The sequence below is a fragment of the Mesoplodon bidens genome (assembly GCF_964165515.1).
Source record: "Mesoplodon bidens genome assembly, chromosome: 12".
In the NCBI taxonomy this organism is placed as follows: domain Eukaryota; kingdom Metazoa; phylum Chordata; class Mammalia; order Artiodactyla; family Ziphiidae; genus Mesoplodon; species Mesoplodon bidens.
Genome location: NC_138168.1, coordinates 25,211,876 through 25,227,922, shown reverse-complemented (window position 1 = coordinate 25,227,922; position 16,047 = coordinate 25,211,876). Strand labels below are relative to the sequence as shown.

Sequence of the window (16,047 nt, the reverse complement as noted above, 5' to 3'; positions counted from 1 at the left end):
TCCATAAATTAGAATGTGCAAATTAGCAATAGTTAGTTCTCAGTAACAAAGTAATTAAGAAAATTGCAAATTTTTTCTTCATTAAATCCCATACCTTTTACTTTTCAGACAGTACTACAAGAAGTGATCGAAGATGGCTCAAAATATGGATTAAAAAGTGAACTTTTTTCTGACCTTCCCCAGAAGAAGATCGTGGTTGAGTTCAGGTGAGTGCCTACCCATCATACGTGTTGGTTAATCAACTGGCTGGGCAGGTGAGTGTTTTACTGTTATCATCTGGGATCTCACAGAATTACACATGGGAAAATTAAAAATCAGTTCGATTATATTATTTCCTTAAAATCACAGTGAGTTGATCATTAAACCATGAATAAAAATTTTGGACTTTAATCAAAGTACCTAGTGATTATTATGTTTCTTTTTAAATTATGTATTAACAGTTTTGTGGGGGGTTTTTTTGTGGAAGATCTAGTTCTTCCTTTTAGTAGACTCCTAAAGCACAGATAATGGTTACTATCATATTAAGAATTTCAGAGTAATGTGATTATCAGAGAAGAAGCTTTGTTGTGTTTGTAATGTATGTATATATATATTTTTAGCTTTATTGAGGTATAATTGACAAATAAAATTGTAAGATAAAGTGTACAACCTGATGCTTTGATACATGTATACACTGTGAGAGGATTTCCCCCTTTGAGTTAGTAAATACATCTATCACCTCACATATTTACTTTTTTTGTGTATGTGTGTGAGAACATTTGTTCTACTTGCTTAGCAAATTTCAGTTATACAGTACAGTGTTATCAACCATAGTCACTGTGTTATACATTAGGTCCTCAGAACTTATTCGTCTTATAGCTGAAAGTTTGTACCCTTTTACCAACCTGTCCCTATTTCCCCCAGCCTCCAGCCCCAGACAAGCACTTCTCCAGTCTCTGCTTCTGGGAGTTTGACTTTTTAGTCTTTAGATCCCACATATAAGGGATACCATGCGGTATTTGTCTTTCTCTGTCTGGCTCATTTTACTTAGCATGATGCCCTACAGTTTCATCCATGTTGTTGCAAATGACAGAATTTCCTTCATTTTTAAGGCTGAATAATATTCCATTATGTATACATACCACATTTTCTTTATCCATTCATCTACTGATGGACACCTAGGTTGTTTCCATACCTTGGCTGTTGTGAATAATGCTGCAGTGAACATGGGAGCACAGACTTCTCTTCAAGATAATTTGTTTCCGTTGGATATATACCCAGAAGTGGGATTGCTGGATCATGGAAAAGATTGTTTTTAAATTACTGGTTTTTATACTCAAATTATCCCAAATTAGGCTCCTTTATTCTCTTTGCATGTCCCCTTAAGCCTTGCTGTACTTTTCTTTTTGGCATAAGATGTTCCAGTCTTACTCAGACTTGGAATTGTCCATTTCCCCCAAGAAGTCCTGGTTCCTTTTTGTGAGGGAGGTATTTAGAAGCCAAGTTCTGGGCTGTAGGAGTGCTTATTACTACTGGAACTCAATTTTTACTGATGTTACCAATTCAAATCCAACATCACAAGGTCCATTACATGTAATGTGTATTATTTAAAATTACCAGAGAAATAGCCTGATGTTTTAATGTGCCTCTAAATAGTCTTCATGATAACTTTCTTATATGCCATCAACAAAACCATCTAATCTATGAATTGCTTTTAAGTAACCAAAAAAGAAAAGGGGTCACTTTCAGGGTACAGCTGACAGGATGACAGCTCTTGAACATTGTTAGAGATATTGTATTTGCCTTCCTAACAGCCAAGGAAGAGCTTTGATGAGCTGTTTTCCCACTTAGAAAGATAGAACTTGCTAGAGCCTTTGTCTTAAGTATATGTTTTTGTGGAAGATTTTTAAAAATTGACATGGCAGATATTATTTCAAGTTTTCTAACTCATTATTATAATTTATGATGGTAACTTAAACTTAGTTATGATTAGTACCTGAAGTAATAAGAGGTGAATGGGTTTTATGGATTCCACATTTGTACTGTCTCTGCCACTCAGTCTTGTTCTTAGAAAAAGCAGACCCTCTAAGACTGGGTAAACTCATCTGTTTATGATAAGGACTGATTGTTGAGTAAGCTAACCTTTTTATGGAGCAGATATATATTATGAATAAATCTTATGCTACTGGTGTGCTCCAATCAAGATATTTAAAGTTTAGTGTAAACATTGTTGCATCAAAAGAACAGAGAGGGACTTCTGCAGTCATCCTCACCCCAGAGAGGAACTACACTAAGGCCATCCCCCAAGGAAAGTTGCCGTCATTTCAGTCATCTCTTGCACAACAAGCCACTACAAAACTTGATACAGGGATTGGCAAACTTTAGCCCATGGGCAAAATCCAGCCTGCCATGTTTTTGTAAATAAAGTTTTATTGGAATACAGGCTTGCACATTCATTTACATATTGTCACTGTGGCTACTTTCATACTCTAATGGCTGTTGAGTACAGTAGAGTTGAATAATTGAGATAGAGACCAGATGGCCTAAAATATTTACTATCTGGCTCTTTAAGAAAAAGTTTGCCACACTCCTGATTAGTGTCTTAAAACAACCACCACTTTGATGTTCATGACCCTGTAGACCAGGAAATCAGGGAGGACGTAGCCTAATGATTCTTTTACTTGCCTGCGGTCACTTATGCAACTCTGGTCATCTAGACATTATACTAGGGCTAGAAATCCGGGTGGCTCATTTACTTATCTGGCATCTCACCTGAGGGCTGACCAGGCATCTCTCTCTCTGCATTCTCCAGCAGAATAGCCAGACCTCTTTACAAAGGTGCTCAGGGCTCCAAGATAGTAAAATATCTGGTTTTGTAACAGGCACATCATCACTTCTGTCACTGTCAGCTGGTCAGAGCAAGTCACAAGATCATCCCTGATTCAGAGCAAGGGAGTAGATTACATCTCTTAACAGAGTGGCAAAGAGTTTGTAGCCACCTTTAATTCTTTTCACTCATGTCTTTACAGTGATGCAGGACACACACCCTTCTCTGGGGAGGTACTTCAGTACTTGTACACTCCTTGCTCTTACCAACAGCAATGGAGAATCAGTAGCAAAGTAGAATAATATCTGTTACTACACATTCACCCTTGAAATAGTGCCATCACAAGTTTCTTGAAACATGAAAACATGAAAAGTTGCCACCAGTGCTCACTTTTAATGCCTTCTTCTCAACGTTCACTTCCCCTTCACCATCCCTTCTCCCCAGCCAAGCTCAAAATACCAAGACCTTAGTCTTTCTTACTCACTGATTCTTTGGCTTTTCTCCAAAGTTTGTGTTTCCCATATAACGCTTTTTTGTTTATGCTTATGTCTAAAAATAACATGTTCTATTTGAGTTGTAGTCTATAGGCTTTTTGAATGGCAGTTTATTTGCTTTATGGATTTGCCTCTCTCAACTTTTTTCTAAAGCAGTTAAGGAAGGCTAGAACTTAAATGAGCATCTGAATGCTGATGAAAGCAGGGTCCATTTCCCAGCAGCCATCTTTGCCCTCTGTTATTTTCCATCTGGCATTGCTGTGGGACCATAGCTGCTTTCTCCCTTAGAAGTTTTCCAGTTGCTGTGGCGCTTGTCATTGTGGTTTCAAAGTAGAGACAAACAGGTAGAGGAGAGGGTAAAAACTGATAGAAAACATTGTTCTTGAATTTGTCCTGAAAATGAGAGAGGTGGGAGGAGAGAATTTCTTTAACTACGTAGTTTCTTTAATAGCCCAGGCAGCTTTCCCCTCAAAGCAAGAGATAGAATCACTGTGTTCAAGAAACTTGCCCCTTACATTGAGATGATGATGGTGATGATAGGTCAAGGAGCTTGCTCATAGTCACAGAGCTAACTCTGAATCCTGTATCCTTAACCTTTCCTGCCTCCTGATATATTGATATATGGTTGGTTTCCCTATATTTTGTCTGATCCAGGAGCAGTGTGATAAAGTGCCAGCGTAGATGACTGTTCCCCCTGGGCTTGGGCTCTTAGGTAGAGTAAGAATTGAAGCTAACTACTGTTGCCTCTCTCCTCTCTGCAGAGCCAGCCTCTCCTATTTTGTTCAAATCAAATCTGCAGGAGCACAGTCAGCAGTGGTAGCCTTTCCTCTTCTTTCGTCAACACAATCTTCCCCACTCCCTGCTGTTCCCCAGTGTGAAGTGTTCTCACAAAACAAATTGAGGACCTCTGGTAATATGGAAGTCCAGGAGATCAGGGTACCAATTTTCACTTAGTAACTGATTCAGTCATCTTAGATGGGACAGTTTATTTCTCTAGTCTTTTTTCTTGTATGGAAAATAAGAGTAATATTATCTTTTTTCTTACAAGATTGAGGAAATTACATGAAAGATTTTTTTTTAATTTCCAGTAAAGTGTCCAAATTGTATTCATAGTAATTACTTTGATTGCCAAAGGAATTGAATTTGTATTTTCCATACCATTGTATTCCCTTCCGAGCAGGAATGTGGTGCCAGAGAATGGCAAATTGATGATTTCAAGGGAGGTTTTGTGAAGCCCTAGATAGACTCAGTTCTTCTAATTCTAAAGAAAAAGTACAAAAGCTATGGCCAACAGGCACATGAAAAGATGCTCAGCATGGGGGACTTCCCTGATGGCACAGCAATTAAGAATCTGCCTGCCAATGCAGGGGACATGGGTTCGAGCCCTGGTCCTGGAAGATCCCACATGCCACGGAGCAGCTAAGCCTGTGTGCCAAAACTACTGAGCCTGCGCTCTAGAGCCCACGAGCCACAACTACTGAGCCTGAGAGCCACAACTACTGAAGCCCACGCACCTAGAGCCCATGCTCTGCAACAAGAGAAGCCACTGCAGTGAGAAGCCCGCGCCCAGCAATGAAGAGTAGCCCCCGCTCGCCACAACTAGAGAAAGCCCGTGCACAGCAACAAAGACCCAATGCAGCCATAAATAAATAAATAAATTTATTTTTTTAAAAAAAAAGATGCTCAACATGGTTAATCATCAGAGAAATGCAAATCAAAACCACAATGAGATATCACCTCACACCTCAGAATGGGTATCATCAAAAAGACCAAATAACGAATGTTGGCAAAAATGTGAGAAAAGGGAAACCTCGTGCACTGTTGGTGAGAATGTAAATTGATGCAGCCACTGTGGAAAACAGTATGGAGGTTCCTCAAAAAACTAAAAATGGAGCTACCATATGATCCAGCAATATCACTCCTGGGTGTACATCTGAAGAAAATGAAAACACTAATTCGAAAAGATACATGCACCCCAATGTTCATAGCAGCATTATTGAACTAGGCAAGATATGGAAGTAGGCAAGATATGGAAGCAGCCTAAGTATTATTAACAGATGACTGGATAAAGAAGACGCGCGTGTGCGCACACATAATGGAATACTACTCAGCCATAAAAAAGAATGAAATTTTGCCATTTACAGCAAAATGGATGGACTTGGAGGGCATTGTGCTAAGTGAAATAAGTCAGACAGAAAAAGACAAATACTGTATGTTGTTATTTATATGTGGAACCTAAAAAATAGACTAATGAATATAACAAAACAGAAACAGACTCACAGATATAGGGCAGAAACTTGTGGTTACCAGTGGGGAGAGGGAAGTGGGAAGGGGCAAGGTAGAGGTAGGGGAGTAAGACATACAAACTACTATGTCTAAAATAAGCTACAAGGATATATTGTATAGCACAGGGACTATTGCCAACATTTTATAATAACTATAAATGGAGTATAATCTTTAAAAGTTGTGATTCACTGTTGTATGCCTGGAACTTATATAATGTAAATCAACTATACTCATTTTTTTAAAACAATGCAAAAGCTATGTGAAAGCTTTTTTATTATTATTAGATAATATAAATACCTAGTTTTTAAAAATTCAAAGATTACAAAAGGGTATTCAGTGAGAAGGATGTGTACTCCCTAACCTAGTTTCCCAGTTCTCTCCATACGGGCATTCACCAATACCAGTTTCTTGCTTACCCACCTAGAGATATTCTTTGCATTTGTAAACAGATCACACACATTATATGCTGTTCTTCTCCTTGCTTTTTTCTTTAAACAACGTAGCTTACATTTCTTTAATATCAGTACATCCAGGGCTGGCTTATTTTTATTGTTTCATAGTATTCTGTTGTCTGGAGATTTTTTTTTTAATTAGCTTTATTGAGGTATAATTACATACAGTACAATACAGTTCACCATATTTCAACATGTAATTTGATGAGTTTTGTCAAAGATGTCCAGGTCTCATCACCACCACTACGATTAGGATATCTAACAGTTTCCCTTTTTTTTTTTTTAACCTTCATCTGTATTACTCTCTTTTATTCTGCTTACTTTGGATTTGTTTTGAGCCTCCCTTTCTAGTTTCTTATAGGAGAGCCTTAGGTCATTGATTTGAAACCTTTCTTCTTTTCTAATATAAACATTTCATGGTATAGATTGTTCTGCTTTAGCTACATCTCCTGAATTTGCTAGTAAGGAAGTCCTAAGGGTCACCCTGTTGGCTGACGTCCTCACAGGGATCACAGTCCTTCACTGTCGTTTAGTTTCATAAAACCAGTGTTTTATATATCTTTCTTGTTTATGGGTTGTTTTAACCCTATTGAAGAACATTTGCTTTCTTTCTAAATAATGATTAAATGAGTATCCTTATAGTTTCATGACTTCACAATTGTGCACAGGTATCTATAGGATCAAGTTTTTAAATTGTAATACCCTTAAAAGGGTAATACTGATAACAAAGCTTTGGAGACAGACCAAGATTAAGCTCTGTTTTTACCACTTTTCTTTTTTAATATAAATTTATTTATTTATTTTTATTTCTGGTCCATTGGGTCTTCTTCACTGCACGTGGGCTTTCTCTAGTTGCGGTGAGTGGGAGCTACTTTTGGTTGTGGTGCGCGGGCTTCTCACTGTGGTGGCTTTTCTTGTTGCAGAGCACGGGCTCTAGGCACCTCGGCTTCAGTAGTTGTGGCGTGCAGCCTCTAGAGCTCAGGCTCAGTAGCTGTGGCGCACGGGCTTAGTTGCTCCATGGCATGTGGGGTCTTCCTGGACCAGGGATCTAACCCATGTCCCCTGAATTGGCAGGCGGTTTCTTAACCACTGTGCCGCCAGGGAAGTCCCTTTACCAATTTTAGCCAGCTGTGTTCTAGTTAATATATCTTTTTTTAATATTGAAAAACTTACAAAATTTTCAAACATACACAAAATAGGGGAAAGGTATGTTAAGTCCCATAGGCTCATCACCCAGGTTCAAGAGTCCTCAAGATATTGCCAAATTCGCTTCATTATCTTTTTTCCTTTTTGTATCTCAAGTCCCTCATCACAAATAAGACATGAGAGTACCTTACATCACAGCTCTTCCGAGCATTAAGTGAATTAATGCATGTAAAGTATGTCAAACTGTGCCTGTCAGATAGTGAGTGTGCTCTAGAAGCATTTGCTATTGTTAAATTATTGATTACAGCTTCTCAACCACCAAGAGTGATAAATGTGTTGCTTGAGAATTTGGAGTGGTAAATCCTATTTCTGGTTATCCTGGGAAGCTTTATATATAAATAGTTCTATACTTTTGTTTTAATTTCTGATACAATAAATATTGATAGATATTACTCATATAAACAAAATTTCTTTGGGGTCCCCAATAATTTTTAAGAAGTTAAAGAATTGAGAAGTAGTGCACTAAACTTAATTTCTAATAATGTACATTGTTTGTATCACAACATATCTCTGAATTTCCTCATCTTTTTATTAGTCCTCAAATGTATCTGCTTCCTAAGTGTGCCACTTCTGCGTATGTTATGTGACTACCTCATGAGTCACAGGATCAATTTCACTAAGGATGGTTCTTTCTGAGTTCTAATTTATCTTTGTTCTAAATGTCTAATCTTTAACTATCTTTGCCCTAAATTACCAAAGGCTTTAGTCCACAATTGTATTAAACTATGGAGCTATGACCTAGTTCATTTTAGAACTCTTGTTCTTAGAACAGAAAAAATAAACTTTTGCAATTATCTTGCAGTTCACCTAATGTTGCCAAAAAATTTCATGTTGGACATTTGCGTTCTACCATCATAGGTAAGTGTCATTCGTTTCACAGAAAATACTGAGCATGCCTTTCGGGTCTGTATTTGGTGATACAGTCTAACGGTTTAAGGCTTAAGTAACAAAAGGACAAAAAACAAAGAAGTTGAAATTTATATGAGCTTAATGCTAATTAAATATGACCCAAAAAATGGAAAAAATTGGTTTAGAAATGGCAAAAAGAATTTGTTTCAAAACCAAAAGATTAACTCAGAAACCAGGTTTAACTTGATTTTAACTTGTTAAAAATATGTATGCATATGAAGAAGAACTGAAAGATGCCGAAATGAAAATAGTTATATGGGATTGATAGCCATCCTCCCAATTTTTTTGTTCATATTTGTTTTATAAAAGAAACTCAGTCTCAGTCATGTGAGTACCAGGTGGAGTTTTCAAGACTGAAAATTGAAACAAGACTATCCTAATAAAGAGAGATTACTATAGATTCTTGGCTGTAATGCTTCAGTGTATAATAGGCTTATGGTTTCCATTTACTTAAAGTATGACATTGTGTAGCAGCCCAATCTTAAAGCTGCAGTTAGAATTGTATAATATTAGAATTGGAAGGGATTTTGGAGTTTATCTCATGTAATCTGTCTTCCAGGATAGAAATCTGTCTTTTGCATGCTTACAAGAAAGTCATTTATTCTGTACTGGAATACGTTAAAGACTTGGAGAAATCAGTATTTGTGGCATAGATTGTTACTGCACTAGTCAGCTCTCATTGTTACAAAGTTCTCAAGCAGCATTTTAAGAGAGGAAATGATAGGACTTGATGAAAAAGAATATAAGAAATACAACATATAAGAAAAGCTGTTGTCTTACATGAGTAAGTCAAAAGCATAGGGTTGAACTTGATAGTTGTTTGACAGTTGTTAAGGGAAATATTTGAACCAGGAAGAGATAATTACTGAAACTTACCATGTTAAGTGTTTTCATGTATTATCTCAACTAGTTTCACAATAGCCCGGTTTATTAAGTACTGCTGATTATAGATGAGGAAACTCAGATACCAAAAGTAACTTTCCCGAAATCACACAGCTAGTAAGTATTGCAGCCAGGATTTGAAATTAAGCAGTCTAATTCCAAAAGCCTAGGTTCAGGCATTTAGTTGGACTTATGAGATACTAAGGTGCTAAGAAAAATAGGAATATAGTCTGAGTACCAGCTGCGAAAGGTGAGTCCTGTTGCTGAGACCATATACCTTGGGAAAATCTAGAAGTAGGTAAACTGGAGAAGTAGCTGCAGTACTTCGTCAGCTATGCATATTGGCAAGGGGTTATTTGCAGAAAACTAGATCCACTCTAGTAAAAGCAGGAAGGAATTTACTATGGGATATTGAATAGTTTGCAAAGTTGTTGGGAGTGCTGAAGAAGCTTTGGATTAAGCTGACATAGATGACTCACAAAACTGTACCATAGAACTTGATCATCAAGGGAGCTTCTGCCTTTTCTGCGATCACTGCCACTGCCACAGTCAGGAAAACTGCCACTACTCCTGCCATGCCTTCTAGAGTTCAGACTAGCAAAAGAGGCCACCCATACCCTATCTTTCACTTCCCTTGGAGGTCAGATGACAGGACACTAGGACCTCTAGTAGTGATGCCACTAAAAAACAAAGCCTCCGCTACTGTGCTTGTCAGAAAAAATAAAGGTAGCTCCCTTTCCCACCCGTTTCTACCTTCTAGATCACGTACAAAGTGTATCAAATTGCCCAAACCTAAATGACTTCTGGAACCCTAACTGCCAGAGATTCTGGGGAGTGTTATTTTTAGCTTTCCAGCCTCTGCAGTATGTGAGGGCACACTAGAAGGAGAGTGGAATAGAGGTCAAATGTCAAACCAGCATCAGCAGTACAGGAAGGTGGAGTCCTTGGACTGCTATGTGCTGTTAGTTAGGGAGCAACATGAGAGGATGGCCTTCATGATTGAAAGAAGGTGGAATGGGCTGCTTAGAAAAAGAAAAATCAGTATGGCTAGGTTCTTTAGGACATAGCCAAATTATATATTTCTTTTTTAACTACTGAGATTCTGTTATTTTCTGCCTTGGAATTGACTTGGAATCGCAATTACTTGAACATGTGTTCCTAACCCCCATTAATGTTGTTGAAAATTGTGAGATTCTTTAGAATAACTACCTCCTCCAAAATAATTCCTTACTCCCTTTCCATAATGTAGATGAAAACACAATAATGAATGTTTCAGTAAAAAGAAATTGTTAGTAAATTTTGCCAAATGAATTTTCTGTGTTATGCTTTGATATTAGAGAAGCACATGGTTCTTATACCAAAATGGATAATGAGAAACTGTGTATTTTATTGATTTACTAGGAAATTTTATAGCAAATCTCAAAGAAGCTTTAGGACATCAAGTAACAAGAATAAATTATCTTGGGGATTGGGGCATGCAGTTTGGTAAGTAAATCTGAGGCTTTATTTTTCATATTGTTAAGTTTAATTTCTTAATATCTCATTACTTAATCACCTGGACAGAATACAGGCAGAATTCCATCGGATGAAGTAGTGCCTCCTACCTGTTTTTTCCCCTAATGGCTCTTTTGCATAAATCTTGTATATTACTTATTAGAGTAATTCTCACCATACAAGTAAGTTTTGGGGAAGGAAGCTTCATACAATCAGAACGAGACCTGATAAATACAGACTTTTTTGGTTTTATTAAAGAAAAGTAGCTTACATTGGTTAGTTAAATGTAGAAGTAAGTATTAGGGAAAAAGTAAGCATAGGTATACACCCTTCTCAACCACAGCCCTGCCATTTTTAAAACTAGTGGAGTCCAGCCTCCCTGGTCCATCCTACATGAAATGTCGTACCCTGGGCCAGTGGTGTAAAGGAAGAACAAGCTGGGATACTCTGGCTTCCCCTTAAATTGTACAAGTGGCAGAGGGGGGCGGTGAGAGTGAGGGTCAAAAAGAAAAGAGAGAAAGAGAAGAGTGAGACCCAAACAGTTCAGTGCCACAGATTATCTCTAATGTCATGAGTTTACTCAGAACCATTCGTAGCTCATATACTGCAGTAATCAAGGTGTGGAAGGACGGGATAAATGAAGTTGCTGTGGTAGTGAAGGGCTGGTAGCATGTGAAATGCGAACTTTTTATTAAAATCTCTGGCAGCTACCGGGTGCGTTTTAAGATTCAGCCCTAGCGTCACCTCTGAAAAGCATTCTCTGACAGCCAGACACACCCTTGCCCACTTTCTCACATCACCAAGTTCCTAGTACCCAGCTCTACTCAGATAGGCTTCTCTCTTACTGAATTCTTTTGTGTGCTTCTCTCCTCTGCTAGGTGAAATGCTCCATGAAAGCATGGGCTGTGTCTTACTTATTTTTGTATCCATAGTGCTTGGCACTTAAGAGGCACTCAGAATGCTGAATGAATCTGTCTTGGGAAGTATTTCACAATACTACTCCAAAAGAAAGGCTGCATAACATTTTAAAGCTTCTGTAAAGTGCAGTGTGCACTGCCAGTTCCGAAGTTCACTGATACTATTATGTTCTATATCTAGTGAAATGAAATCAGTTCCTGGAAGACAGATTTATCATGACCTTCTCTTAGGAATATTATCCTTTCAGTTAATCAGAATCCTTTTTAGACCCTAAAAAGGGTACAACTTGAACCTAACAGTGCCCTTACTATTCACTGTGGAGGAACAGAAAACATGCCATGCATTTTATAAACCCACCTGTAGTTCACAGTGGGTACTGAGAGGTTTGGGCTCTAGGCTGAACAGTCAGATTTAATAGATGGCATCCACTTTATATCAGTTTGGCCTATTCAGGCATTTCACAGCCATTAGCAAATATGTGATTATGATACTCATTACATTTTAGCTGCAGGATTTTATTGTAGTGGTTTTTTCCTAAAGGACTACTATGGTTAATGATCTGTCGACATTTCCATTATAACCATCATTGTTGAAGAGTTTTAATTTTGGCTGTTCAGCTATCCCCTATTAAAAGTCGGCAGACAGTTCCTAAGTACAGAATTAGTTTCTGAAAATGTGTTAGGTTGGATGTTAAATGGAATTGGCCTTTACTTTTCCTATTTCTGTTTTTTAGAACACTCTTTCCACACCCTACTCCCAAGACCCTGAATCATAATCACATTTGCTTTTGCTTGAAAGTGAATAGTGCTGGTATATGTTTTAGTCATCCTTCTAGTTCCTGTCTAAGCCCCAAAGATTGTCTACCCCGTGTTTAGTAACATCCCACTTTCTGCTGAGCCTACATAGAAAAATGTACATCAACAAGGCCCAGTGGCAATTGCTCCTTTAGATCCGAAGCTAGGTAACTGATACAGTTGTAGAAACAGATTAGTTTTTAAAGTAATTGCACTACCTGTAATTACTCTTGGCCCAGGCTGCATCTATCCTTTCGATCCAAAATTGTGGTCATCTTTTAGCAAAATATCTTAAGAGTATAAATATTCACAGTCCATACTAAGAATTTTCATTGTAGTTTACAAACCTCAATTATTATTTTTTAAAAAAGGTTGAAATTAAATACCTTCCCTGAACTCTGAACTTATCAGACTAAAAGAAAAAAAAATTGGCAAATAAAAGACAAATCAAAGCAGATCGGCCAGATCAAAGCATTATGTCACTTGGTCACCTTGAATGGGAGAAGTAATCAGGGCTGTTTCAAGTTTTATCTTCAGTTATTTAAGAACTAATATTGTAACACTAAGCTAATCCTACCTTGTTTTATTTTCACACCTACGTTTTAAAAGTAAGTTTTGAAAACACTTCCCATCAGTTTCTTTTCACAAATTTTGAGTGTCTAGTGCCTGGCATCACGATGTCCTTCCACAGAGTAGCTGCTCAATAAATGCTTGTTTTATTAATGTCTTGTAGGGAGGTGTTGGGCACCATTAGCATAAAGATAACTTAGTCCCAGGCTCTGCCTTGGATGAGCTCAGTCTTTTGGTTTCTGTGGAATTAATTTCAGTGAGCTCTTCAATATATTGAATTTATGATTCAATATATTGAATTTGACTTGCGTCAGTTTATGGGGTAGCAGAACGTGATAGCGTGTGTTTTGCAGTATTTTCAGGATGCATAATTATGAGAGGTTAATCTTTTTATAGAACTAGACCTGTTCCCTGCCATGACTGTTCTCTACTGTTCGACTGTATAATCTTTTCATTTACGGATTACTGTGCTAGGTCTTTTGGGAACTGGCTTCCAGCTGTTTGGCTATGAAGAAAAACTCCAGTCCAATCCTTTACAGCATCTCTTTGAAGTAAGTTGGCAAGAAACAATGTTCGAAAATGCTTCAGCTTCTTTTTTTCAGAGTACAGTGCAGCTTCATAACATATTTTTAATCCCAGAGGTTTAAAAAAAAACAAAAAAAACCTGTTCCTTAAAACAAGGACCCAAAACAATTGAAAATGTTGCTTATATTTTACTAGGGAGTTCCTTTCATTTTCGAATCCGGGTGTTTCTTTTATTAGTATTTCAGTTGATTTGGGACAGTATTTCTCCAGGTATAGAAGCTTCTTAGCATAAACACACAGAATAACATATTCAGCATAGAACTCTTTCAGTTTTTATTGGTTATGTACTGTAGTTTTCTTCATGGTGATAAGTATAATTCATTTAGCCTTGAGAAAACATGAGTGTATACTTTTTTGCTCTTGCTCTGTTGTGGGGTAAGGCACATGTGTTTCTCTGAATTTGTGTGCACTATTTTCATTTTTCTTTAAGCTCCTTTTCCTGCCTTTTGCCCAATGTGAACTTCTTTCTGTTCTACCTCATTCAGTCCGTTGGATACTCTGCTTTTCTGTCCTCAGTCCTTCCTGGAGTTCATTAATCAAGCCCTTCCTGTCCAATTAATCTCAAGGGATGTGTTTCCTTTTCATTGTCCCAGTTGTTATCTCTGCTGTTTCTGGGCCTGACAAGAAGGAACACAGATACTATGTCAGCCACGCTGGTGACATACCGGGGATCAGCCTAAGGATGTGTATGAGGAGGAGCACTTGCCAAACAATGTTTTACTTCTCTAGCCAGAGCCACAGAGAGCACTTCATCATTTTCCTTTTTGTTAAATTATTTTTCTCCTGCAGCTGGCTTTGTATCAGTAGCTAAATTAACAAAACACGTTCTGATTCTTAAAGACCTTTAAAGGTTTGTGATTTCCTCCTGAGTCTTTGCCTTCACTCTCACTGTAAATACCTACATTTTGATTTATACTGTTAACCAAAAGATTTTTTTTTCTGTCTTTCCCATTAAGAGTTTTATTGATAGTCAAGAGTTTAAAAATTAATAATTCTTTATGGTCGTCTATAAAGCCTGCCACCTTAGTGCCTGGAATTTTTACTATATTACTGTTTTTAAACTTTGAATAATCGTGAGGGTGTTTTTTGGGTTTTTTTTTTTTTTTTTTTTTTGCGGTACGCAGGCCTCTCACTGTTGTGGCCTCCCCGTTGCGGAGCACAGGCTCCGGACATGCAGGCTCAGCGGCCATGGCTCACGGGCCCAGCCGCTCCATGGCATGTGGGATCTTCCCGGACCGGGGCACGAACCCGCGTCCCCTGCATCGGCAGGCGGACTCTCAACCACTGTGCCACCAGGGAAGCCCCAGCCATCACTTTTGAGAGCGGTGGGACTCAGCTTAAGTCAGTGTTAGGGATTTCCCACCTCCCAGTCACACAGAGGCTCTTATGTGCATCCCAGGGTGGCCACGGAGGCCTTTTCTTGGCTTCAGTCCACATTGGTCTTGACTCACAGGCCCGGTACCCAAGCCTCTGCTTGTTTGACAGACTCCACCTGGAGGTCTTGCTGTGGCCCGGTTCCGCAGGCCCAGAGACCAGCCTCCCTGTGTGGGGACACTGTGAACCATCGCCCCCTGAGGGCCTGCTGCCACCTGAGGGCCGCTCAGCTTCTGCTGTTCCCGGGACTGTTTCCCTCAGCTCCTCCTCTGTCCAGGCAGCTCTCCTTTCCCCTCTCCCTGCAGCTTCTCCGCTTCACCATTGCTCTTGACCATCTTCCGCAAAGCCACGTGCCTTTCTCCCTCACCCCTACTCCCCTGGGACAGCACTACAGTGTCCCATTGTCCTCTGAGTGTTCTTAGAGCAAGGATGGAAATACCGAGCAAGGCCAGGATACATGTTAAGAGCTCAGTCATTATCTCACCCTACTGAAATGCATGAAAAACACTTTTTTCAGCATGCAGAAAGTATTCATTAGGCACGAGTGCATGGTGATCTACAAGTTAGTAATTATCACCCTTGGATAAAGGTGTTAGATATCATGGATGTTATTGTGTATGTACAGGGGAGAAAAATAGGAGAGTCCAAACATTAAAAGAAGATGAAGGTCGGGCCTCCCTGGTGGCGCAGTGGTTGAGAGTCCGCCTGCCGATGCAGGGGATACGGGTTCGTGCCCCGGTCTGGGAGGATCCCATATGCCGCGGAGCGGCTGGGCCCGTGAGCCATGGCCGCTGGGCCTGCGCGTCCGGAGCCTGTGCTCCGCAACGGGAGAGGCCACAGCAGTGAGAGGCCCACATACCGCAAAAAAAAAAAAAAAAAAAGAAAAAAAAAAAAGAAGATGAAGGGATGGTAAAATGCTGTTTATATGCTGCTAATGATGTACTAATGAGAAATTTGGTAATTAATAAGTTAATTACTTCAAATGAGTTATTTTTTTACCTAGGAAGTTTTGATTTTATTAGCTGTTTGATGTATTAAATTATAATTATATTAATTTGAATTTCTTTAATATTTCATTTAACATCAGGAATCAGTCTCAACCAGAGGAATTTCCAATCAATACATGGAACATGAAACTAAAAATGAGCTTGTTTGAATTATAATCATGAATTTGATACATGTTATTTTCTTAAAAATAAGATCAAATTTAAATGCATTCTAACATAGAGGACAAATAAATATTCAGATAAAAGGGTCTTTAGTGTCCAAGTTATGCT

The 16,047-nt window shown here is 38.6% G+C and overlaps 1 protein-coding gene across 2 annotated transcripts in view; it reads left to right on the top strand.

Annotated features, from left to right (window-relative positions):
• The window catches only part of RARS2 (arginyl-tRNA synthetase 2, mitochondrial), an 82,171-nt gene that overhangs the window by 45,614 nt on the left and 20,510 nt on the right, over positions 1-16,047 (top strand). For both annotated transcript variants that reach the window (XM_081250411.1, XM_081250410.1), the window contains 4 exons: positions 109-206; positions 8,047-8,102; positions 10,437-10,520; positions 13,286-13,362. In XM_081250411.1, the coding sequence (XP_081106537.1) occupies positions 109-206; positions 8,047-8,102; positions 10,437-10,520; positions 13,286-13,362 (315 nt within the window). The remainder of the gene's footprint in view (positions 1-108; positions 207-8,046; positions 8,103-10,436; positions 10,521-13,285; positions 13,363-16,047) is intronic.